At 45.1% G+C, this 26878-nt stretch overlaps 1 protein-coding gene across 1 annotated transcript in view; it reads right to left on the bottom strand.

The window, feature by feature from the left end:
* Nucleotides 1-26878, bottom strand: part of LOC142570542 (phospholipid-transporting ATPase ABCA3-like) — a 117509-nt gene that overhangs the window by 15189 nt on the left and 75442 nt on the right. The window contains exons 19-24 of the mRNA XM_075678914.1: nucleotides 24842-24967; nucleotides 18590-18862; nucleotides 14193-14386; nucleotides 11196-11341; nucleotides 4702-4885; nucleotides 2146-2333 (exon numbers count right to left, since the gene is read on the bottom strand). Coding sequence (XP_075535029.1) covers nucleotides 2146-2333; nucleotides 4702-4885; nucleotides 11196-11341; nucleotides 14193-14386; nucleotides 18590-18862; nucleotides 24842-24967 — 1111 coding nt within the window. The remainder of the gene's footprint in view (nucleotides 1-2145; nucleotides 2334-4701; nucleotides 4886-11195; nucleotides 11342-14192; nucleotides 14387-18589; nucleotides 18863-24841; nucleotides 24968-26878) is intronic.

The raw sequence follows: 26878 nt of genomic DNA, 5'->3' as shown, positions 1-26878 counted from the left end.
GCCTTATAACGTGAGAGAAGGGACAGCCGTAGCCGTAGCCAGAGTACCACGGGTATCACGCATAGTTGCTCCCTCAATTACGGAAAAATTGTCTTGATTCCGACTTCCGTTCCATTTTTCTTTAGTAGAATACTCGTCTCATAACACCGAGGACGTAATTAAAAACAATTCTTTCTAGTATGTTTTGCAGTTTCACTCCTGCAGCTAGTGCTCTTGCTGAAAAACTTTGCATAGATATGTCACACGTTTTTGATGACGGTAACACAATTATAGATGCAAAGAAATGTTGCGAATGTATAGGAATGAAATCAAAGCAAGAAGCAATATAAGTGCTCTTCTAATTAAAATCTAACTGAGACTTTGTGTATGATGCATGCGGTGTTCTACCAGTTGATCCATGGCGACGCCTATCCCTCGATCCACTTTCTCATATAGGTTTGGTTATGAGCATGCAGGCGAATAGTACTAGTCAACGCCGCTCGTGGCAGATTTGTTAAGTGTCGAATATCTAAGCCTCCGGTTTCACGACAGACGTGTTCTTAAAAGCACGTGCAGCTGTTGGTTGGTATTAACTGTTGACAAATGACAAGTGCTTCTGTTGCAAAAAGACTGAAAGGCGGCCTAGTTGGCTTGACTTCAATGTGGAAAGTTTTGCGCAGGCTCAACGAAGACAACAAGAAAAAGACACAAAGACCAGCGCTGACTGACAACTGAATTTTTACTCCTAAACACAGCACATACACACCCTCGAGACCTATCACATGATCACCACGCATGGGCAACAGAGCAATCGTTCCACATGATAACAACACTCATAAAATACATCATAATCGACCCAATATCGTCTAATATTGAGCAAGTTGATTTTACTTTCATTCAAAGCGACAGACGGATGTCTAACACATGCTCCCTGCAGTCTTGATATGTGCCAAGCTTCTGCAATTTCTCTTGTGGTCTGATTAGGACTAACATACAAAATAGATGTTTGGTCATACAGTGGCTTACACGTGCTCAATGAACATTGCGCACACTGCATCGTCAAGTGCGTATAGGGCCTTCCCTTCAAGCTAGCTAAGGTTAAGAGAGCACATGGCCAGTTTGAAGGGAAGGCCCCACACGCATTTGGCGATGTAATGTTCATTGGGTATGTGTACACCACTGTTTGACCAAACTGCTATTCGGCATACTAGCCCTAATCAGACAGCACGAGAAACTGCAGAAACTTGGCACATATCTAGTCTGCAAAGAGCATGTGTTAGCTATCCGTCTGTCGCTTTGATGATAGTGAAATTAACTTGCCTAATCTTAGACGATAGTGTGTCGATTATATACCGTGTTGACAAAAATTGACTGCGTGGTATTGGAAAAACCCCTAGGCGATATCACTCAGTGCCGGTTGCAAGGTTTCGCATCAGTGGTGCTCATGACATCTTTCGCCATATAGAGTAACAATGTTGTCACATAAGCAAAGAATGAGAAAAGCTTATGTTATGTTTACACGTTTTTCCTGAAGGGCACTCAGTAAAACACTCTAAAAAACGTTTACACCATTTGGGGTGGATATCTGCCACCCATCAGTAATCGTCATCTGTCTTCCTTGCGTTTCCTTTCTTGAAAACGCCTCGCCCGCTACTTTCCTGTCGGCAATGCTATGTCATGCTGATAACTCAGATGCCGTTCGTTACTGGGAAGTCCCGGGCTCGGACAAGACAGATGACGTTTCTTGCTGTGTGGCAAGATACGACTCAAGGGGTGTAAGCCTAAACTTATAAAAGTGTGCACACTTTGAGTCCTATCTTGCCACACAACAAGAACCGTCATCTGGCTTGTCCGCCTTTCCTTTCTTTAACGCTGTGAGCCCGCTACTTCCCAGTAACGAACGGCATGCGCGTTATCAGCATGACATAGCATTGCCGGAAGGAAACTAGCGGGCGCGGCGTTTTTAAGAAAGGAAACGCAAGCGAGGCAGATGACGACTATTTTTCTGTTGCAGACATACAACCCAAAGGGTGTAAACGTTTGTTAGAGTGTAAAGCCAGCGGAATGACTGATTCGGTATAAAATGGCGAGACAGTTATCCTAGCACAAGCAACTGGTGACCACAAGCCCTTGAGAACTATGGCTTGTTCTTTATCTTTTTCTCACCTGTAGGTTCCGCACCTTCGCCCTGCGTGGCCTGACAGTCTGAACGTGTACAGAAGGTAATCTAATATAGGCGATATCTCTCCTTCAGGCACGCCACGCAGCCTTGCAATCAGGCGCAGGTACTCCCGTGCCGTCAGGTTGTCAAGGAGGCCATCGGTCTGCGGGCAGTAGCCTATCACTGATTGCCACTGCAGTGAAAAAATATTCGACGCAAATGACCCGAAATTTCGCATGATTGATCTTGACGTTTCGCATTACTTCATGTTTTCGTTACAAAGGGAAGCGCGCGTGCCTAAGCGAAATGGCATTTGCAAAGTGTTTGCAAATCATCTCTAAAACGGGCCTGTTTCAAGACCTCTTTTTATAGGATTCTTTCATCAATCAAATGATCAAACTTCTTATATAGTAATTCCTTGTACTATAGTGTCCCCTCTTAAGCCAGTTTTTGTGCTTCCGTCTTGATTACTCGCGTCCGATGTGCTCGATTACAGCAACTTGCATTTCCTTCCTTGGATCGCCTCTCTGATCATCGCGCGTTTGGAAGGTCGCCTGCGTCTAGCACTTATCAGCTTTGAATTTCATCTTGCTGTCCGCCGTCTTTACTCTTCTACTGTTGAATCGCGATCAGTTTCTGCATTTCGTCTTATGGTAGGACTTCGGCGCGGCAGCATTAGACAGTTTTAGAATAGCCTTTGTCGGCTTACGTAGGCTAAACGCAAGCACCTTAAGGTGCGTATCCTTTCAAGTCCTTTAGCTTACCTTACGGAAAGACAAATGTAAAAAAACAACTTTAGAAAACCGGGCATCGTCTGGTGCCTCGTGCCAAACGCATCCAAGCCAAGACGGTCCATTAGCAGCCATCCTGCTGTTTCTATGAGGACGCGTCTCGTTAGATGTACGCCGCCACAATCGCCGAACGATCTGAGAAAACGGATGTTCTATGCGCTCATAACTAACCTTTCAGGTGAGTTTATAGAAAGCGAAAACTGATTACGATAGTTACTGGCGATCAACGCGAGTGAGAGCGTAGTCATCACGAGAATTCACGCTGAAGCGGGAGCCATGGTTGCCGCCATGTTCGACAACGCTATTTCTTAGCGTCCGTAAACATTACGTATGTTAAACTCGCCAAATAAGGTACATTAGCATAGCGCGCGTAAACCGCCGACACCCAATAACGTTCCGTGCAGGCGCAGTGAGGACGACACTGTTTATTTACGTACGTAATAATTTTACGTTCGCTTGCAAACGCTAAGCTAAAGCCGTCTATTATCTCGCGGGGCGCCTACGATACCATCTTGCTTTCTGTTGCTTTCGCCGTTTTCCCTGACTCTCTTGTGGCATCAGACATTTTTATTACTGCGTACGTAGCGTACGCAACCGCGTTGCATACGTAAGATCGCTACGTTCTGCAAAGTGTCCATGTGCAGATCGCAACACGAACGGCATGCGATGCGTACGTGGACGCTGCGTACGCACGCATCCGATTCTTGCGCGCGTGCGCAGGGAGCCTTGCGTGCTGCTCTCGGGTTTATCGTTTGTTCGAGCGAGCGCGAGGCTGTACGTTTCAATGGCCTACGATTTGGCTTTGCTGTGTGAAGTGAACGCGCAGAAGCCATTCCCGGATCCTGCACGGTGGGAATGCATAGCAAAAATATGAACTTTGTTTTTGAGAAAGTGTTCGGTGTGTGCTGCTTGCGCGAAAGGATCGACCTGCTTTTGGCGCAGCTCGCGGCAAATGACCGTGCCAGCCTCAGAAAGCAAGTACTCGGTTTTCATATTTCTCGATATGATTCGTGTATTTCATCAGTATGAAAAGTAGAGTCTCTTAAAGGCCTAAATATAGTTCGACGAAGCGGGAACGCGCCCACACGCTACATCACGTTAGCGAGATCAACAGTGTCTAGTTCAACCGATGGTTCGACTTACTGGCGGAAGCGTCCAATGCATGCGCTTCAACGCACCCGGCGTCTAACGCTCGGCCGCTTACGTGTACGTAAACATCTCGCAGTACTAAAAGCCCTAACGCGACACGCATTCCTACGTTCCGCAAAGCGCTTGCGTGCTGCGTGCGTGTCGTCGTGGCGCAGTACTAAAACTGTCTATTATTGACTTTTTTTCCGGACCGTCGGGGATAGCACAAGCTCCTTGGAATAGGATATCAAACGCAATTATGAGTGGGTATTTCATTACCCAACAACTGCCTCGTTCACCTTGGCAAACTTATCGATTAACCAGCATAATATGAGTTGAAAGAGTGTACAAGCTTGTAGGAACCTGTAGACTTACAAATTCGGCTGCGCAGTTAAAGCGCTCTTTGATATAAAAGTTCGCTTGCTAACGAGCAAAAACCTAAGCATACACGGGACCAATGCACGTGGCTCGTTTCATCTATTTGAACACTTTGAAAATGTACCAGTAGTTCACTATCGGCCGAAATACGTTATTTTATTAGGCAACCGTTTTTTCCACTAACGTGCAACCGTAAATTTTGTGGAAACGCAAAAGCGTATCTGCCGTTCTTTGGTTGAGAATGACCTGTAGTCGTTTGCTTACCTGACGTGGATTCCTGGAGAGGACGGCTTGGCTCATGTAGGCGTCACCCTCCGAGGGCCTCGTTACGGCAGCCAGCATGCGAAATGTGGTGGACTTGCCGGCCCCGTTGGCGCCTAGCAGGCCGACGCACTCTCCCGGGCGCACTGCGAGGCTCACGCCACGCACGGCGTGCACGCGCCCATACCTGCGAGGGAGAGTGTTGCCCCCCGCTTGGCAAACTTGTCTTTGTTGCTGCCCCATTCGCTCCGTTGTTCTGCCACAGGGCCGTCACTTGTTCGATGGATTTCTTTTACTACTCCATTGTCGCAAAGTGTTCCTAATACATGCCGCACTTGTTCGAATGTAGGTGAACCTCTTTCTTTTTTTAAATGCTAGGCGAAGTGAGCTCTCAACCTACTATACTCTTAGGCCAGGCTTCTTAACCTATATTCGTGAACGAAGCTTGCAACAGTGCTGAGCTGACGGAGTTTCTTCTTCGCGCACGCCGTAAAGTTAGTCTGGAGATGGTGCAGCGAAGGTTTAAGAAACACTGTATTTGTAACACATTCGACGGCACCAAGGACGACGATGTTTGGGGCGAAGTATATGATGAGGATGACTTCTGTGTCAGTTCTGACGAGGATGCAGCGTGTGACATTTACTAGCGAGATTTAGTAGACGAGCATAGGGTAGATTAAAGTGTGTCATGTTCAGAGCTTTTGTTGTACTCTAAAGAATGGGTCGACCTACATTCCAAATACAGATTTCTTTTATTAGTTATGGATGCGATCATTCAGATCAAAAGGTTGCGTGTTCGTATCACGTCCCGTTCACCAATATTTGGGAGACGGCGCGAAGAAGTACAGCCGCCGTGGCCTCGGTTTATTTAACCCGACCAGCCATGATGTCGCGGCATCTCTGGAGCGGCCGGTCTCGCGGCCGCTTGGGTCGAGCCCCTCAGCGTGTTCTCTTCTGGCGCTACGTGCACGTGAGCAGTCTTCTCCTTCACCGGCTTCGGAGGCGATAGTTGCGCCGCTTGGAGTTCAGTATATAGGCGTCGACATATATTAGTGTAAATACGGTAAATTACCACCTATCACTTGGTTTAGGTGGTTTATATATTCGAGAACGTGTTGCTTGTTCCATACTTAAAATGGCCATACTTTGCGCCTGTATACAAGGAGCCACTCGTTCTCCCACATATCTAATCCCGGCCACGGCGGCCGCATTTCGATGGGGGCGAAATGCGAAAACACCCGTGTGCTTAGATTTAGGTGCACGTTAAAGAACCCCAGGTGGTAAAAAGTTCTGGAGTCCTCCACTACGGCGTGCCTCATAATCAGAAAGTGGTTTTGGCACGTAAAACCCCAAATATTATTATTATTATTCTCCCACATAGGTTACTTGTTTTTGAAGCTAGTTTTCCTTTGTGTTCGGCAAGAAGCAATGTTTATGAATTACGGTACTAATTAACAAGGAAACGAATGAATAACAACGTAGAAAATTGTAAATACACTTACGAGCTACACAGTACATCTATATATAGACTGACGATATGGATAACAACGGCATAACGATGACAACGGGACAGCTCATACCTAACGGACCATGAATTCTGTGCAAAGAAAAATATGCATCCGCTTCTGAAACATAAGCATGATGATGGGGATATAAGTATGATCACGATGCGTGCAACAGAATTAGGCTACGAAATCTGAACTCAATGTCTGTAACCGCTGTCGCTGCAAAACAATTTAACGGGGCAATATAAAAGGAAGAAACACTGATCTGCAATTCGGCTTCCTTTCAACGCCGCCTGTCTCTTCTGAAACCACCACCAGCTTTAACCTCGCCGTGGCAGAAACGCCCTCATTAGCAGGCAAGCTTCCAGCGGTTTCCTTGAGCGGCGTCGTTAGTTCAATTTATGCTCACGTGTTCTGCACGTACTCAAATTTCACGGCCGACCACGTGAAGGGCTTTGAAGCAGGGACTTGCAACCTTGTTGCCTCAAGAATATGCCGGTCATATTTGTGTGGCAACTTGACCTACGAGCAGTGATACTGAAGTCACTCGTTCCGTTAAATGGCTGAAGGCGGCACCGCGTGCCGTGTAAACTCAGCATTTCGAACGCAATGCTGGGAATACTACGATCTGGCCTATCGAAGCATGGGACAAGCGGTCGCCTGAAGCAAAAGAATTACAGCCCATTCGATTGATTGCATAACGACAAAGAGAAGAAAAGTTCACGCTCTTCAAGAGAAAACGAAATGCTTTTCGAATCGTTTTTTAGCGCATATATCTCTATTGAGCCAAAAAAAAAGAACAGCCTCAAATAATGCATGTTATAAACGAACACACGTAGGTACTTTGAAAAAGTCAGAAATACCATAATTTCAATTAGAACCGTGCCATAGAATATCGTTCGTATTACTGCGCAGTGTCTCTTGACAACTTCGTATCGAAAGGATGAAAGAAGGAAATTTTTCCATCCGTTAACTCCTCAGTCGGGACAAAAACGCTTATGTAAGGACCGACAGATGCCAGTAAACAGCTAAACTTACTTTGTCAATGTTTTTATGCAGCATTGTTAATATCAAAATGTAATATTCCATAGTGTGTGTGAGTATTTGGCGTATCCTGTTTACCTTACGCTATGGCGTAGACATCGAAGTTCCATATACGTTGAAGCGACAGTGGTTATCAAGGCGGGTGTCAGATAAGGAGATAAAACTCTTAGGAAATGCAAATATATGTTGAAGACACCTGCACAACCTCACCCTGCTTACTTCTTTTAAAGCAAATAGCATTTCTGCCTCGTTCGGCCGTTTTCCTGATAGATACGACGATGCACCGTGCATAGTGATGCACTCAATACATAGGTGCCCCATGAAAAGGGCGCGTACTCTGGTGCAATCGAGTGACCGATTCATGGAGTTGCCAACAATAGTTACTAGAGGGCACTCTGGCGCTGCGACCATTCAACCATCATGGGAATCATGCTTAGTAAATGAATTTGTTTGATCTTCGCGTTTGTGGCTTCATACGTTGTTGTGGCTTTGTTTATTACACTTTATTTGCCTTCATTGTCCATAATTTCAAAGTAATCATGCGCCATACCCTATGAATACGCATGATCCTTACTAAGCAGCTGCTCAGCTTGTCGAGATGGCCAAATGAAAACGCGCCAAGCGTCTCAGCGCAGTCGCTTGCCCGCTAGACATTCGTAATGTTGTTCCATGGCGCTTATCAATGCATGCGTCCGTGGCGCAATGCTTTCAATATCGGGCCTCTGTATTAGACGCCCTGTGTTCGGATCCTGCCGCCTGGTAATTTTAATGGTGCTTGAAAATTTTACACTTAATGGTTCGCACTTGGAAGCGAGAAGTGCTGCCACTCTCTATGCCACTAGGACTTACTGCTCTAGTGACAAAGAAATAATCGAAGGCAGTGCCGACAGCGACCAATTTACGCCCGATTAATTTTTTAACCACCGATTACTAAGCTTCAGCTAAAACTAAACCGGGACAGCTTGAATTTGTCTTCGGAACAGTCATCGGAAAACATCAATCATGCGGCATCAAAGAAGGTCGCATTAATGATAATGTGCACGCAATGCAGGATACTATGCGAAGCCACCTCCGGTGATGGATTAGCGGTTGGTGTTGAAAGTGGATCTGAGCAAGGCTTTTAATAGAGTAAGTAGCCACATGACTTTCTATTCACCTTGTTTAAGGCCAGGAACACAGGGGACCGGGTTCTTAAATAAATACGCGTCTGCTACAGACACGACTAGTAATCAACGGGCAGGCAGCACCTACAATAGAGCTTAGCAGGTCTGTCAGGCAAGGATGACTTATGTATCCAGCTGTTTTGATTCTGTGCGTCAAATCCGGGTGCCGGCCAACTTTGAAAAACGGTGAAATAACACGCTTCAGTTTCGCAGATTCCTCCCTGAAACTTCTCGCCTATGCTGATGACCTTCGCTTGGCTGTGCCTGTAAAGAAGTCCGCTGATGAGAGTAGCATGGTATGGACTTCTGTAAACTGTGTGGCGCTAAAGTAAATTGTGAAAAGGGCGAGGGAGCATGGCTATTTTTATGGGACACAAATCCGACTGCCTTTCTTGAAGTGAACCGGGCCTCTGAAAACATCGGCTACCTCGGTGTGCGTTTTGAATGTGATAATTTACAGAATGGACAAAATACAATTCGAACTGCCACTCTCGCGACAAAATTCCAACAGTGGCATGGGAGAACTGTTCATCTTATGATCAGAGCTATTGTATGCAATACTGCGTTCTTTCCAGCTGTATGTTACGCAGCACAGGTGAAGCTCTGTGTGCCGGCTCACGTTGATCGAGCGCATATGTGTTGCGAAACAGTTATTTGTGAAACACGGTTTGAGCACAAGAGGTGCAGCATTTATTTTGAGGCAAGGCAGGCGGAGGTCTGGGTCCTGTAAACGTAGAGGTAAAACTCAAAATTCAGCGGGTGCCTCCTTTTAAAAAACCGAAGTCGTCGTATTATACTTCATTATTTTACACAACTAGGCGGCGCATACTTGGGTGAGTGAATAGATGGAGCCCAAGGAATCTCACGAGCGCGCACCTTAACATTTTACCTGGAGGTGGAGCAGGCAGTTCGCTTTCTGAGCAGTTTTTTCCAAAGAATACTTAATAAATTGAAAATGTAAGAGCCTCTACTGGAACACCATAGATATGCTATTCCTATCACTACAGCGGTCTCGAGCTAGAAGCCAGCTCGACTCTGATGCTTTCAATCGTCTTCCAAGATACCCTGTAACAGAGTGATTAAGGATTTTTTTTTTGTAAGACACGGCTAATACGATTTTCTGTTTACGTGTGCGCGTGTGTTTGTACCGCGAGGACTGTGCGGTCTTCCCCATATCCCGAGTCGTTGCAGCAACTGTTCCTGCGTTCTACAAATGCAGCACTGATTCTGAGCACAATACAAATTGTGTTTCATGTACGCATATACTCACATTGCGAACACGTGAACTTTCTTACAATGGAGCGCCACAAAAAATAATGAGTGTTCAAGTTGTACCATTAGTAGGTCTCTATGCAATTTCCAGATCACGAACAGGCTACGCAATAGCTCTAGAAAACTCGAAACAGACGTGGACCCACTTGTGCAACGTTTTTGCATATACACGTTCGGTGCTTCACGACGAAGATGAGTTAACAAGAGATGGCAAGCGTGGCTGAAGCGCCTCCATCAGAGAATGATCTCATGTAGTTGTGCGATTCCTTGTCTCTCTGGGTTATGGAATCTGCGAAAAATGTTTCAAGGCATGGTACTTGATGTTCAAAAAAAGAACTTTGCAGAATAATGATGCGTTTTCGCGCCGGGCACTGTCGTCTACGAGATAGTCACTAAAGTATGTCTTCTGTTCGATTCTCCAGGTTACATTAAAGAATGAAGCAAAGCACCGCATCAAGATACGTCGTTCCGTTTGCTGGTGCGAGCCGTAGAGGCTGAAGGAGATTCGTGTTACGCGGCGTCTCTTCTACTTCGGAGCAAGCGACCGGGAAAAAAGTGTAAGCAAGCCACACGAGAACTAGGGCAGCCTTCATGCAGCATTTGACGGACAGTGCTCCTCTCACATTGGCCAATAAATGGAAGCTGCTCGCAGAGCGAGCCGGTAGGTCCAGTCTTATGGCCGGGGGAAATTGCACGCCATCTATCCCAGCCTGGCTGGCCTCCTCCTCATCTAAGGCACCAACCCTATGTTTCAGCTTCCGTGCTCATAGCTACACTGATGAGAGCGTCTTGCGCAGGGAAGAAGAGAAGGAAGAGAACTGATTTACAGAAATGCGGAGCGCTCGACCTGACCTGCGAGTAGCTTGTTCCGGCCTGGTTCTAATGCACTGGAAAATGGGGATGCGAATAAAAGGGAGCTCTGAGTGATGATGATGATAAAAAAAACTGAAGTGCAACGAAAACTATAAGTCCACAACAGTTTTCTAATAAATTTTGGAGTGGTGCAAGTTAGTCAGGGATAAAATTCTATTATCGATACTAGAAGTGATGGGTTCTGCGACTTGTTTCACGCATTCGGAACCTAAATACTTGGCGCATGCTGCAGCGACACAAGCATGCGCGAAGTAGGTAGCAGATATAGCTCTGAAGCAGCGTTTATCGACGGTGATGGGCAGTGCAAGTAAAAAACAGCCGTATCAATATTTTGGTTGCCCTGATTCCCTCAGCAAATGTGGGCGCGTTGTTGTCACAAAATGAACTATTTGCCTCTAATGTGAAGTTTTCGTATTTCTGTGCTTTAGACGTTTGTTTTTGTCATTTGAGAGCAGTATCACAGGCCGAACATAAAACCACATACTCTAATTTGAACAGTTGCGGGTGTCGCATATTACGCGTACTTTAAGTACACGAAAAGCACTCTCCAATCAAGTAGCAAACACGTGTGTTCCTTGCTTTTGCATCAGAATGACACTCAACAAGAATTGGATATCGACGAGAAAGTAGACGTGTGTACCGCTTTTGCACATTGTCGACGATCACAGCATTCCTTGCCGGATCGACTCCAGTTTGCAACTCCCGTTGTACGAGCTCTCTCTCCGCACGAACGTCAACATCCAGTTCTGCCTCGATTTTCTCGGTGTCATCATTGCGCCAGCATTTCTGGAAAAAACAAACAAAAAAACGGTGCCATGCATAAAAACTGGCAGCTTGTTTACACATTTTATGTATATATAGACTCGTTAAATACGTACTCTCCTTGATATCGCTTTATGTGAGACGAAAGGTGGAGGAGATTCATTTATTTATTGCGACTCTGGAACAGTTGTGAATACGCAAGCCGTTTTCCCGAAGTGGCCAAATTATTGTTTCTGAGAAAACATGGGCGCGGGTAGGATTGCCGTTTCCAGTGGCAGCAAAATGCAAGCAAAATACAAGCCTAATGCAGCAGCTAAAATTACGATGCCAGAACTCTCGGCCTCGTTATGTGCATGTTAAGAAAAGCAAGAAAACCTTGCAGTGACAATTAATGCCAATACTATGCGCAACCTTTGTACGTATAGAACAAGAACAAAATGCACTTCAGACGCAGGATTGGTGTCATTGGTGAAGAAGCTTTTCGTTGGCACAAGTCCATTTTTTGCACATTATATAATCGTCATTCTTAAGAGGAAGCTTTAGCTCGGGTGCTCCTATCTAAATACATGTAAAAGGAGATGTCGTTTTTCTTGGCAACCACTGCACCAAATTTGAAAAGGTTTGTTGCATTTAAAAGAAAAACATAAAATCTAGTGACTGTTTGTTTCGAATTTTTATCTATGTCGTCAATTTTTTATTGAAGATTTGCAAAAACTTAAAATTTTCCAAAAACGAAACTACCAAGTTTGCAACTCTGTAACTCAGCAAGGAAAATTGATAATACAATTCCATGAATTGCACTTAATAGTACATCTAAAGCGGACAAAATTGTTATGTTACACATGAATCTCAATAAATTTACTAATAAGGCAATATAGCTTTCGCAGAACCCATGAAAACAACGTAACCAATTCACGTAAAATATAAAATGACGTATCGGATTTGTGCGCTTTCAGTGATCTAATGGTTCCCATTTACAGAACCGAGATATGTGTTTTTTATGCAGAGCTATGAATCTTTAAACTTCGTGCTTCTATATTTTTCCAAACTTTCGAATTTTTGAAAATCTTTATAACAAAATTCAGGACCTAAATAGAAGTTCCGCGACAACAGTCACTGAAATTTACTCTGCTGTCTCAAACGCAACAAATTTCATTAAAATTGGTCCAGGGGTTATCTCAGAAAAACGTTTTGGCATTTTTACGTGTATTTGAATAGGCCGCGTCAGAGTTGGGCCCGAGCTAGAGCTTCCTCTTGAGAGTGACCTAATGCATGTCTGCGTGACAATTGTTGTTGTTTCTATAACTCGTCAAACATTTCAAAATATCCTTTCTATGTTTAGTGTATTTTTGTGTTCGCTGCAGGACAAAGGCCTCTCCCTGTGATCACCAATAACCCTTTCTTGCGCTAGCTGATTACAACTCTGCGTCTACGAAATTCCTCATTTCATCACCGCACCTAATTTTCTGCCGTCCTCGATTGCTCTTCCCTTCCCTTGGAACCCATTCTATAACTCCTACGTTTCACCGTTTGTTTGGTTGGCTTTCCCATCTTCATTTCTTTCTCGTAATGTAAACTAGGATATCAGCTATCACCGTCTGCTCTGTTATCCACACCGCTCTCTTCCTGTCCTTAAAAGTTACGCCTGACCTTTTTTTTCGTACCTATGGTCTTCGCGCAGTTGTTCCTAACTTGTTCTTCAGCTTATTTGTTAGCCTCCAAGTTTCTGCCCTTATGCACGGGTAGAATGCAATGATTGTACACGTTTCTTTTCAACGACAGTGGTAAGCTTCCAGTCACAATTTGGTAATGCCTGCAGTATGAATTCAAACCTGTTTTTATTTTTCTGTAAGTTTCCTTCTGATGCTCACGGTCCCGTGTGAGTAATTGATCTAGTTAACGTATTCCTGTACAGAATCTAAAGGCTGGCTAGGGATCCTTAATTCTTGTTCCCTTGTCAGGTTATTGAACATTAACCATGCATTCTGCATATCGATCTTGAAACCCACTCTTACACTTAGTCGTTTAAGGTCCTCAGTCGTTTGGTGTAACTCATCCGCAGTGTGGCTGAACTGGAGAATGTCATCTTCAAACCAAGGGTTGTTGAGATATTTGCCGCTGATCCTCACTCCTAAGCCTTTCCAGTCTGACAGGTTGAATCTTTCTTCTAAGCATGCACTGAACAGTATTGAAGATATTGTCTCCTTGGCTCTCCCATTTCTTGGTAGGTTATTTTTTTTTAGTTTTCTGGTGGATAACCAAGGTAGCTGTGGAGACATTGTAGTTATTTCTTAAGATATTTACGTACGCCTCCTATACTCTATATTAGCCAATGCCTCGATGACTGCTGGTATCTTCACTGAATCAAATGCCTTTTCATTTTCTATGAAAACCAAATCAAGGGCTTTGTTGTACTCCACAGATTTATCAATTGCCTGATTGATGACATGAACGTGATCCATCGCATATTATATCTTCCTGGAGCCAACATGTTCTTATGGGTGATTGCAGTCAAGTGCCGCCCTGATTTTATTGAAAATTATCTTGGTGAATATATAATACAGTACTGAAAATAAGCAAATGGTCCTATAATTGTTAGATTCATTAACGTCTCCTTTCTTATGAATTAGTATATTTTTAGCATTCTCCCAGATGTATGGTGCACTTGAACTCGTGAAGCTTTACGTATAAAGGGCAGCAAGCTTTTCAAGCATGATATCTCCTCCATGTGTTTTTACTTGTCGACAAATGCGGTATCATTTCTGCCTGACTTAAGTGACAAAACATTGCTGAAGCGTCTGTTCGCGCTTCACAGTAACGAGCTGTGGAGAGCTTTATGATGTAGAAAATCTGATCAATTAGGTTTTCAACGTACATATGCGGCGAACGATCCGCGCAAGGGTGTCAGTAAGCGCCCTCTGGCTGTTGGTCTGGCATCCCTCCATACGACGAGCGCAAAGAGTAGCGCTCCCTCGGCGGCCATCACGAGAATCTCCAGGGCGACGCCAGCTTGGTGGAAGCTGAATGGGTTCAGTGTCTTTACTCCCACGGTAGCATTGTTGGTGTAGTCTGCGATAAGTAGTTATGTAAGTTGCACGACGGTTCAGAAATTCAGTAAATAACTGATGCGTAATAATGGCTCAGAAACACAAGATCCATAGGAAACATCGCAATATCGGTCCCGTTTTTTTTCTCACTGTGCTCCCGGCGCTGTGTATGTCAGAGTTTTCGAATTCGACCTCAGCGCAAGACGTCTCATGCAACTTGTAATTGAACGGCTGAGCTGGTTTACAGCGCCACAGTACCATTGCTGCTGAAACACGACAACCAGGTTGGTTTCAGTTGTCTTAACTCAAGATTTCTACATATTTGTCGTATGTATTTGCTTTTCGCAGAAGGAGTGTGACTTAAGTTTTTATACTCGATTTTTTTTGGGGGGAGAGCACGTGAACCGATTGTACTTTCTGTGGTTGTATTTATGGAATTTAAATCATATAGTTCTGAAAATCAGCAAGCAAACAGGAAAAAATGTAAGTTAATCTGAGTTAAGCACACCGACACTCAAGTTCAATATATAAATACCGTGGCTGGGCAATCTTATTTTTGACGGTGGCGCACAGCGAGTATTTCTAGTAACATATATGACCACAAGAATTTCGGCAGAACCCATCGCACGATTAGTGTCGACGTTAATGCGATTAGTATAGAAGCAGAGAAGCGACAAACCCTAGTGCTACCACGGAATTTGTCATATATGAGGCGTGTATGCTGCCGGTTTCCTTTCTCGCGCTTGCCACTGAACAGGCTGTGATATGTTGCAGGGCCGCCGCGAAATCCGCGCGTGGCGCCTCTGTAAATATATATTCAAACTAGGTTGTCTCACTATGTACGTCGCGAGTTCTATTCCGGCCAGCACCGAAGAAATATTAAATAATATTTTAAACTATCATTGATGACCGGCACATGACAGTAGCACATTCACAGTTAGACAAGTTTGCGTGAAAGAGGTTCGTTGAAGAGCGGCACATACCCAGAGGCACATGCACTTTCTAGGTCCGGCGGCTGGCTTTCAACGCTGTTTCATCAGCTCAACAACCCGCTGCCTGCGTTACGCACCAACGATCGACTATACCCAGTAACGCAAGCTGATGGTAGAACGGTTAAATAACCAATCAGACAGAAGTATACGCAGAAAGCTAGTCTTTTAAAATTGCCTGAAGTTCACAGAGGATGCTGACCGCATTAAAATTCGGCAGCACCCGCCTCACGATCACATTCAGCGGTAGTGGGTTTATAGCATCGAATCAATAACGACAGCATGTATTGGCACCATCGGAACGAATTCATGCATGAGGCATGTACTGCAGCGGTACTCCTCTTTCGTGCTTCCGTACGAACATTCAGTGTCATCTAGAGTCGTCGCCGCCGCGAAGCGTGCATGTTGCCTTTTAAATGCTTGGCACGCCGGTGCGTGCGAAAGCTTAAACGCGTCATGCGGCAACTGCGCTGCTCTCTCGCGCTTCTTTCTGGACACGCTGCGTCATCTAGTGGCGCTGTCGAAAACACCGCGCTTTGGCTCCTAGGCGATAAACCTGTCGCTCCGACGCCTGCGAACGCTGAGAATTGTTTCGTCGCTTGCAGCATGCCCAGTGACATATACACAATGACCCAAACTCACGAGAGGTTCATTGCTGAGTGTCACATACCCAGTGCCTTCACGGTGCAGCTCGCTAAACTGTTGGCCTGAAAGACGTTCGTTGAAAAGCCGTACATGCCCAGTTCATTTGTGGCAGAGCCTGATAAAGTGCCGGGTTGCTGCACTCGTGGAACCCTTCTGACGTGGATTTGATTTCGCTCGGCATAGGAGAAATCTGAGGAATTCTTTCGTCACTGTACAGCGGTCCATTTCTATTGACCCAATTTGTCGTCGAAGACGTGAAATGAAGAGCGGCGCGCACTGGCACATACCTAGTGCTCCAAGTCAGCGTCAAATGATTTCATTGAACAGCGGTACCTACCCAGACCGGCTTCCCATGTTGGTCCACCAGACCCATGTTGGTGTGAAAGAGATTCTCTGAAGAACGGCACATATGTACTCACTGCCATATACTCAGCCACCCATGTTAGAGCGGCGGCGGTTGGTTTCGAACCCTGTTCGCTCAGAACAGCACCCTGACGCGCCGCCCATTCGATCATCAGTTACCCTGATGAGCTGGAAAACGGTTAGATAGAAACAAACATAATTGACACGTAGACAGATAGCTCCTGCAAATTGTGTGCAGTAACATAAGAATGCAAATGCTTTAAAACGTAAAGTTGAAAATTACCAACCTTGGGCAGTATTGCATCTTAATGAGATTAGAATTCGTCGGATACCTGACGCATTTTCTGATGACTTTCTGCCTGTCCGTCTCGATTTTTAACTGTTTTCCCGCCATCGTTCGTCACTGGATAGAACATGGTCTAATTGTTAGCGAATGGGGCTGCTCTGCTTGAGGAACCCGGTTCGAAACCAACCCTGCGACCAACCTGAGTCACGGGGTATGAGCCGATCTTCAATGACATTTTTTGACGTCCAGTTGCGTAACATTGTTTGTGCCACTCAGCATGTAACGTGATTTAACTCACACCTTTGACGCCAGTTGTAGCCACAGTATACGCTGCCTTTCAATGACAAAAATCATTTGGGGTGTGCGAATAGTGATTTCTGAGACCGAATCGAATACGAATCCAAGAGTGTCAGAAGCGAATCGTATCGAATACCGAATATCTTTCGAATAACGTTGGAATAATTAATAGCCGTTATCACAATTAGGATGAGACGATGGTCAGATCCCGGTATTCTCAAAGATGGCAAGGTTCTGTCATTATATAGTCCGCTATGATGCGTACGTACGGAGCATTACGAGCAAGCAAGTTTCTTCGCATGCACAGCGCTCTTCAGAGGGTGCGAATGATCACTGTACAGAGACCCGCCGTAGTTGCTTAGTAGGTTCGGCGGTGCGCTGCTAAGCACGAGGTCGCGGGATCAAATCTCGGCCACGGTGGCACCATTTCGATGCGGGCACCGCATCGAAAAACACTCGTGCATTAACTGCACGTTAACGAACCCCTGGCAGTCAAAATTAATCCGGAGTTCTCCACTACGGCATGCCTCATAATGGTATCTTTGTTCTGGCACATAAAATCCGACAATTTCATCTTATTCATCTCTGTACAGCCTGTAAAGCATGGTCACCTAAGCGACGTTGCCTGCTCACTACGCAAGTTTTCAGGTTTTATGCCTCTACTATGGTTGCCGGAATGAAAATTTAGTATACTATTGCTTGAATTTTATGTTCATTTGGGCGCAATTGACGTTTTGAAATATTTGAAGAATATTCTCATTTACGAATAGGGACTATACGATTTGTTATTCGGAAGCGTCAAATATTAGCACACCCAAAAATCATTGTATATTCGTAAAACGCACACAGTGTGCGTGTGTGTGTGTGTGTGTGTGTGTGTGTGTGTGTACGTGCGTGTGCGTGTGCGTGCGTGTGTGTGTGTGTGTGTGTGTGCGTGCGTGCGTGCGTGCGTGCGTGTGTGTGTGTGTGTGTGTGTGTGTGTGTGTGTGTGTGTGTGTGTGTGTGTGTGCGTGCGTGTGCGTGTGCGTGCGTGTGTGTGTGTGTGTGTGTGTGTGTGTGTGTGTGTGTGTGTGTGTGTGTGTCCGCTAAAGGAAAACTGCGATTCCTTGTTTTTAACCTGTTTTAAAGGCGTTATGTGGAACGATTCCCGAAGTTGCCGTGGTGCCGCAGATTTCGCAAAAAGTTGTGCGAAATCTGCGGTTCGATGGACTCCTCGGCTATAACAGCGAATTTACTTGTGCTGCGATTTCCGTCTCGAATGACATCTATGTGGTGCAACATTATTTCTTGTCATAGCGTGAATATATAATGGTTCAGGATTTATTTTTCTAGATTATTCGTTCATATCTTCGGTATGGATTCACCACTACTCACTTCCCAATATGACATGTTAGTGGACATTAAATCGCTAAGGCTATAAGGACCGTTCATCAACGTGTTACTCCAACAACATATTCTCTTTTTTATACGGGTTACAAAGTATCACATTATTCAATTACTTTACGATATTGTAAAACGTTAACATTTTGGTTGCCATCCGGTTGTCACGGAGGATAAGGGGACATGTATGTCCTTCATTGGACGATACACACTTAACGATCCAGTGTTGACGAGTGATTGGCATCAGGGAATTTCTGTCGCTTACGTTCGCAGCAGAAGTGCATGGCCCCCGGAAAGCGGTTGTTCGAGGTGAGCGCCAGGCAGAAGACGTCGAGCTGATAGAAGCCGCCGTGCTTTGTTCGCGCGTACCGCTCGCACTGCGCGTTCTCGGCGTCCAGTTGCAGCAGCTTGACCAGCGCCCACGGAAAGGCGAATGCCGGAAGCGGACACAGAGATTGTGGCGCCCAGCGTGGAGCCTCGATGCCCCGGGACATGTCCAGCGCCGTCACCACCAGGTACACGAAGATGGGCGCCGCGCCTGCTCAGCCAGCGACAGCAGTGTTAAGAGGTTCAGCTTCTAGCATCCGTATTGCTATTGTTTTACTATGCCGGGCCCAGACGGTACAGCGACCACCACGTCGCATGTGGCGCCACATTTCCCGAGTTCTGTTTAGCAGCTGTATGATATTGCACTGCGGACGGGCTGCAAGTAGATATTGTACGCATGTACGAGGGCTTGAAAGCTGAAATTTCACGTAACTTATTTTGAAGGCGAGACGAAGAATGCAAATGTGGCTTTGCGCAGGTCGTTTCGTCTCCTTCGCGGAAACACTATGCGAGGCAAAATTATAACTTGAAAGTGTATAATTAAATGAAACTGTTCAACTATGTAATTGTTGCGTTTAACGGTGTCAAATTTAAAATTAAAAAGTATACTCGTGTTTCCGAAGTCAAGTTCACTTTGTTTATTATTTTTTCGAAGCCTGTCTTTTTTGAAATAGTCGTCCCATTCAGCACTCCGTGCCACCGTCTTGAGACGCGCCTCAGTGTTAACCAAATAACAGTTGCGCTGCCACTTTCTCCACGCGAAAAAAAAAAACACGATAGATTGACGAACTTTGTGTCCCTTGAAGAAAAGAAATGAGCGCTACAAAGACGCGGACTAAAACAGGAACATATATGACGGACGGGCGCTTAATATAGCGTACACAAATAGTATATGACTGTTCATTTTTCAGTCGTTTTGCGACTCTATTTGTACATCTTTTCACCCTGATTTCAGAAAAATAACACGTTCCTGGAAGTTGCGCTTTGAGAGCTCGCATCGCGCTTCAGATAATGTCGGTTCTCTGCTGTTTTGCTGTGATATATATCGCGTACGTGACACGTTCTTTCGCTAGGAATTAGAAATGAAGCTGCTGCGTGCCGTCCTCGAAGCAGCCACAACGTGACACGCTTGTCACTTGCTTCTAAATATACGCCAAAAAATGGATGCATCCGAAAGCATCATATAGCGGTAGAAAGAGAGTGGATCTTAGAGTACTTTCGTTTCATCGCAGTATCGTGGCTTACCCGTGACGATATTAAACTCTGAATCAGAGGAAAGTTTCTGAAAACAGCAAGAAGTGGGCTTCACGATCATTCCTATCACGATCATTCTGTAAATTTTAAACACTCACTGTTCTTGCTGCCATGCGCAAAGTTAAGACTTTCCTTTGGCCCACAGTTGCTCTGAAGCAACTGTTATAACAGGTTGTGAAGGACGTGCGCCGGTGTGTCAGATATGTTTCTGAGAATGCGCAAAACGTAGTTTCAATTACCTTTAAGAAATGAAAGCACAATCTCTCAGTTACCTTTACGGTAATATACTTGTTGTGCCATGCTTTCGTTAGAGGCGCATGCCACTTATCATACGATTGCAATCTTAACACCAGCTTTCAGTACGTCCAGGAGGTTGTCTAGAACGATCAAATTATCTATGCAAGATGGCATACATATCTTGGAAGGAGCCTAGAGCTCGCAAGTATGGCACCTAATTCTACAAACGCTTGGTAGCGTGTGTTTAGAGGACTTGGGTTATCATCCTGTCAAAACAATATTGACTCAAACGAACACATCTCAAAGCCATTGGGATTTCTTAGAAAACACTGTGGTGCTAGGTGCTGCAGCGTGATGAATTTGAGAAAGTTAGACTATACAAAAACAAGCGTAGTGAAAGCAAGAAAACCAGAGTAGGCTACTCTAACCCACTTAGTACGTTCCGGTGCCGCTCGGCCAGTATTGTCTGGCAGCGATCAGTCGGGCTCAGCGACCTTTACGTAGCCAGGTCAACTAATTCGTTGACACAGATCTATTAAATATGTCAGTAAAACAGGCCGGCAACGGCACGTTTGTGGCGGCAGATAACGAATGGCGAAAGCTAATGGGGCATACGCCTCTTGAACGTATGCTGTGTGGTCGTGAAGTTACCCTTTCTATCCAGCAATTTCAACTTTCGCAGGTGAAATGACCTGTACTTGTGGAGGCGCAGTGCATATCGGCACGCTTTTATTCAAAGTTTGTACTTATGGAAGCTTCTATAGGAAGGGCTGAAGTTCTCGTTTCGGAGAGAACAGCTAAACGCCCTTCGACAAAAGGGCGTAATGCGTATTTGTTCAATATTGAAAGACGGTACCCCTGAGATGCCTGCCAGTGTGAAAAAAATGTCTCCACAAAACTATCAATGCTGCAAGTCCAAACTAGAAGGCCGTGCGTACGCTGCCCCTGAAACACCGTTTGTGGCCTTCACAATGTTTTTATTTAACAGCACGCTCTTAACGGGGGGGGGGGGGGGGAGGCAGCTGAACTCATGTTCTAGATATAAAATAAAGTTTTTACAAATATCTCCCGATTAATCGAAGCGATCTTTCTCATACAATTACGAGAAAGGTTGAACACTGTTGCACATACCCAAATTTTTACGTAATAAACTCGCATAATAAATATGCAGAATTTCTGCTATTATAAACAGTGTGCTGCGTATCTGTATTTATCATTTGCAATGTTTTAACACACCTGTAAATGGAACGAAGTTTAAGGGTCACAAATCATAATAACATGTGCGACGAAGTCCCACATAGTATTATGATTTTAAACACGCATTCTCTAACTAAATGTGGAACGGCTTCCACTTAGGTAAGCTGAAGGCATTTGCTATATTTTCCACTTATAGCTCACACTAAAGTTGAACAAGATTGAAAATGTTAAGATTAAGATTAAGGCCCTCCCCTAGGTAGAAAATATAGACAGTCATACCTCACTCACAAGTTTAACACACTCCAACCAACATGTAGAAATGTATTCAAAGGGAGCTCTTTAATCCGTTTCGCTATAATAGTCACTCAAATATACCCACTATCCTTTAATCATAACTTTTCTCTCTTTTTTCAGACGTTGATGTATGCGTACGTGCTGTTTCAGTTTTCGTTTGTACTCTTACCCAAATCAAAATCCCTTAATAACTTTGTCTATTCAAGCTAACCCAGACTCTGACCGAACACAGGTCGCTGCCAAGTATCCTTCCCTATCCCCACCTCTTTTAAATTCCACAGAGATTAGTTGAATACTTCAGGCTTTCTTAGAAAACAAGACACACAGGATTGGCCGCCATGTACATATGTCCGTAAATTATCTAACTGGTTCCGGTTGTTATCTCCACTCTTCAACAGTACGTAAAACCAGCACCCCCATTTTTTGCGTTCACACTCATAACTCCAAACATTCCCCCTGGCCCTCCCCTTATCATTTCTCTTATCATGACCCTCCATCCCCCCCCCCTTTTTTTTTGACGTTAGCTACGCCACACCAGGCCACGGCCTATTCTCCTCCTCGTCGACTCAGGGTGAGAGAGAGGGAGCTACGCGGACATAAAAACGCTGTTAAAGAAGCTGCTGCCCAGATGAAGACAAGTCCCTTTGTCGAAACATTGGCTAATAGCGACATTCTTTGTTCTCATCATACTTTGTCTTCATCATACCGCATAATAAAATTCAGAGATAACATGGTGCGTTTAAGGCAGTCGACCTCACCTAAGTACTTTGGTAGCCACACCCAAGTGCTCTTAATAATGTGTCTTTAATGAATCGATTATTCATGAGGGCTTGATAGTGCAGCCGTAATCTATTGCATCATGCGCGAGGGTAAGATTACTATACACCTGAACACCGCCATATTGATGAGCGCCGGTCGCGCCATCTATCCAAAGCGCCGCGAAGTAGCAGTCCTGGGCTGCCACACCGGGAGAGGCGACCCGGCGCAAAAGCGAAACCTTGGCTTTTTAGCAGGGCGGAAGGCGTGTTTCACGTTTTTTCTAACCTGTCATTGTCGCTGTGTCGATTCAATCCAACCTCATGCAAGTCCTCAATGGCCACACTGAGTGCAGTGCAGATTGCAGAAGCGCATACAACGGGTAAGTACGCCATTACGTTTGTACAAACCGCGTGCTATATGCTAGAACACGTGTGAGCTCTAATATCTCTGTATTTTTGGCACGTAACCTGTGAAGGAATATACAGCACTGTGTTGGTGCCATATAGTATTAAAGGCTCCGCGATACAGCTTTATGAAAATTCTACTTTTCAACATGGATCACGCGGCAAAATTTTGCGCAGGCGTATGTTTGCGACGAGTTTCGCGGAAAGCGGTGTGACTCGTTGTTGTTCCTGCGGTGAATTCCTCGTTGGCGTCACCTATTCCCCTTGCATAAGCGCGGTACATCGGACACATTTTCTCGCGCCTGCGGTGCTCGTGCTGTATCAGTCATGCCGGATTATACCATTCTCGCGCCTTCCGGCGCTTTAGCTCAAAACAGCCTCACTGATTTTCCCGGGGGACCAGTAGGGGCCGTTGTAGAGACAGGGCCTGCTCTCCTGGAACAGTATCTTCGCTCGTGCCGGTCTTTTCGTTTTGTGTTCTCCGTGACTTTTCAAATGCATTTTTTAATGTTCCCCTTTGAGTTAAAATGTTTTGAAAGCATGCACTTGCCGAGCATCACCTGCGATACTCACTCGTGCATTTTTAATGGGTTGCTAGTTCTTCATATTCACTGCAGCTATTCACCGGCGGCGCAGCGTGGCGTTCTTCGTTGCGGATGGAAATCGGTGCAAGCTGAAAACACCCCACCGGCACGATTCCCTACGTGTGTTTTGCTCTTTGCTAACAGCGCTAAGTAACCTGCTCCTTTTGCGCTGGTTGTTTTGGCATCCAAGCAAGACGCAATGCCGTCCAGATGCCTTCTTGTACTTTGGATCCGCGTGAACGGGCACATTTCCGCACTTTGGAGTCCTAGAGCTGGCGCTTGCCATGTCTACTGGTCGCCGACGAACACACTTTGGCAGCCCAGCACAAAATGGCGCTGGCCGACCGGGCAACACGGAGGAAGGAAACTAAGGAGAGGCCCTGACGTCACTCTTTGTGAAGCAAAAGTGAAGCCGGAATCTGGCGTTGCTCATGGCGATGCTCCGCCTTTTGGGCCACCCTCCTCGCTTGTTTACATCTTTCGCGAAACCACGCCGCGCTGCGCGTGGTGTCGCGCGCTCGCGCAACATCTGGCAGAGCACGGTGCAGGTAACACAGCGCAACAAGACACGGTGACTAACGCAAACCCGCCCACTCAGCGCCTTTGCCACGGCCCAAAACCTACCAGAGCAACACGTGTGAGCGCTCAAAACCATAACAACGCCGCCATTGTGGCCCAAAAGGCGTGACCATACAAAAAAAAATAAAAAAGCAGCAAAAAAAATGAGAACCTACTACGTCATTTCCGCCACACTTTTTTCCTAGCGCGCGGATGGGGTAGGGCCTCTCCTTAGTTTCCTTCCTCCGTGCCGGGCAACCAGGGTGCGGGAGTATGCCTTCGGTTAGTCTGGGTGCGAGGCTATCGTGTTCTGGCCTATAGAAGAACTGGACCCTATCTTTAGGAGAAATTATTGCGGCCGATAATGAAACACAAAGGTGTTTTACGTTATTTTCAGGAGTTATTTCGAATTAAGTCGATCATAGACGTTGTTGCTGATGCTGATGTTGATCCTCTACAGCATGGCGTGTACCCATAAATTGGGCGCTTGTACCGTTAATTAATAATTAAAAGCAACCAAAGAAGGTGTAAATGGGAATATTATTTATTACTTAGCATAGAATAGAAGAGCATCGTTTAATTGAGCAGTTAGACTAGATGACTGGGCAGGTAAATGAAAGAAATAATAATAATACTCATTGAAAAATTGTAGTGAAGGACTTTAGAATGAAATATCGTAAGAATAGTAAGGAAAATAGGAATTAACATGGTATACGTCTCACTGCACGAATGAAATCACTCACCATGTCAAACACGTCCCGGTGAATAAAACGTAATCGAACCCTAACAGAGTACTCTCTTTAACTCGCCGTCTTCATCAGACCGCTGGCCAGTGCTATTGCGTTCAGATGGCTAGTTTTCTTTCGTGAGCTCGCTGCTGAAAAAGGAAGATTCAGTGCTTACCTCCAAAGAAGAAGAATAGGGCGGTGAATGTGAAAGCTGTCGTGGGGCTCTTCGAAAACGAGGCGATCAAGTAAGCAGTGCAGATGCCGACAACCGAGAAGGCCAGAACCACTGCAAGTGCGCCTGCTGAAATGTTTTGAAGAGTGAGATTGCGTGTACTTAGCACGCAGAATAGAAAATACGTCACGAAGGTTTATTAAACAACTTGTTACAAAAGTATGTGAAACAAACAACGCGGCAGAGAAAATACTAATTTACACAAAAAAGGAGCCTCGAAAGCAGGACTCCGTACAATTGCGCTATCCACACGTATTACATTTACGATTTTCTTTTTAAACATGAGAAAAGCTCGTATTGAACGCAGTAACACGGATCATATTGACATGTGAACTCGTTTGTCTTTCGCGGGTGAGCGCTTTCACCCTCTAAGAAATGACTATCGCTCAACGCAGGACGCGCCTACATGTATTGGAAGTTTCTAGAATGTTATCGATGCTTCTATCTGCTGTCTGTTCTCGCCGAACCTTGTGTAATATGAATGCATGTATGCGCGTCGTTGGATTGTGCCTGCTTTCTTGCTTCCCTCGGGTACCTTGAACGTTCTGGTTTTTACAAAAATTCTTGTAGAATCTATTGCAGAGACCTGGCGCGTGTAAAACTACAGGTTGAAGCGGTCCTCTCCCATGCCTCTTAGGCGAGGGACACCAAGCAGCATGCCATTATTGTTAGTCTTGCTCGTGTACGTGAACTGTACGTTTACACGGGAGTAAGGACTCTATGCTTAAACCGGAGCCATGTGTACTACGATTCTAGGAAAATCTCCAATATTTTGTTGCAGGTACTGTCACGACATGTGACAAAGAAGACGCTAGCCACTGAGGGACAGAAAACGACGATTGTAAAGATAGTCCTTCCGCCACCTTGGCAGTGCTAGGGCTCGCTGTACGTGGTTTCTAATATATATTTTCAGTTATATTTCTTTTTCTCGTGGCAACATTACGGCTCAGGTGTGTCTCCTAGCAGTGAACTAACCTTTTTCAGGCGATGCTGTTGGTGCGACTACACCGTGTGTTCCAGCTAACTTTATCCACAGTGTAAAAATACGCGAATGCCACGTAGCTGGACATAATCAAGGTAATGTTCTTTGCTGTCGCTTCGAGTCACAGAATTTTTTTCTTACGCGTAATTAGATCATTAGTCTTCACTAATTACTGAACTTCTAAAATGTTATATTAAGATGAAAAGTGTCAGGAAGAAAATTGTAGAGCGACATGAAAAAGTCCCGAAACAGCTTTCTGTTCCTCAATACGCTCCCCATAAAAGTGTTTTCCCGAGCGTGAAAGATGCCCACGAACACACGCAAAGTGCATCGAGCGGCCAGTCGCGCGGCAGTTTTGCGTACATTTGCGGGCTTGTTTCACGCTCGGAAAAACACTTTTATGTTGCGCGTATTGAGGAACAGAAAGCTGTATCGGGAGTTTTTCATGTTGCTCTACAATTTTCTCATTGACGTCTTCCATGTAATTATTATATTTTAGACGTTGATTAATTAGTTAAGACTAATTATTTAATTACGTGGTATAAAAATAATTTGAGGATCTCCAAGCGACGGGAAACATCATTACCTTAGTTCGGCTCAGCTACGTAGCATTTCCATACTTTTAAACTCTGGCTAAAGTTAGTTGGCACACCCTGTATATAAGCGCTAAAAACATTATATGGGTGTTCTCACGTTGTCGTTAATTACATCCTTAACTAAATTATCAGGTTTTACGCGCTACTACCACGATCTGATTAGGAGGCACGCCATAGTGTGGGTTTCCAGATTAATTTTGACCACCGGGATTTTTTTAAAGTGTGCCCAATCCACGGTACACAGGCTTTTTTGCATTTCGCCACCATCAAAATACATGGCCAGGATTTGGCCCGCGATATCATGCTTTATAGCAGAGCTTCACCATATCCATTGAGCCTCCACTGAGGGATTCACGTTGTGCAGAAAGCACTAGATAATTGACTGAGTTTATATATATGTAA

Source organism: Dermacentor variabilis, chromosome 2 (assembly GCF_050947875.1).
Source record: "Dermacentor variabilis isolate Ectoservices chromosome 2, ASM5094787v1, whole genome shotgun sequence".
NCBI lineage: Eukaryota > Metazoa > Arthropoda > Arachnida > Ixodida > Ixodidae > Dermacentor > Dermacentor variabilis.
Note: the sequence above shows the minus strand (reverse complement) of the source record. Positions and strands in the feature narration are given on the sequence as shown.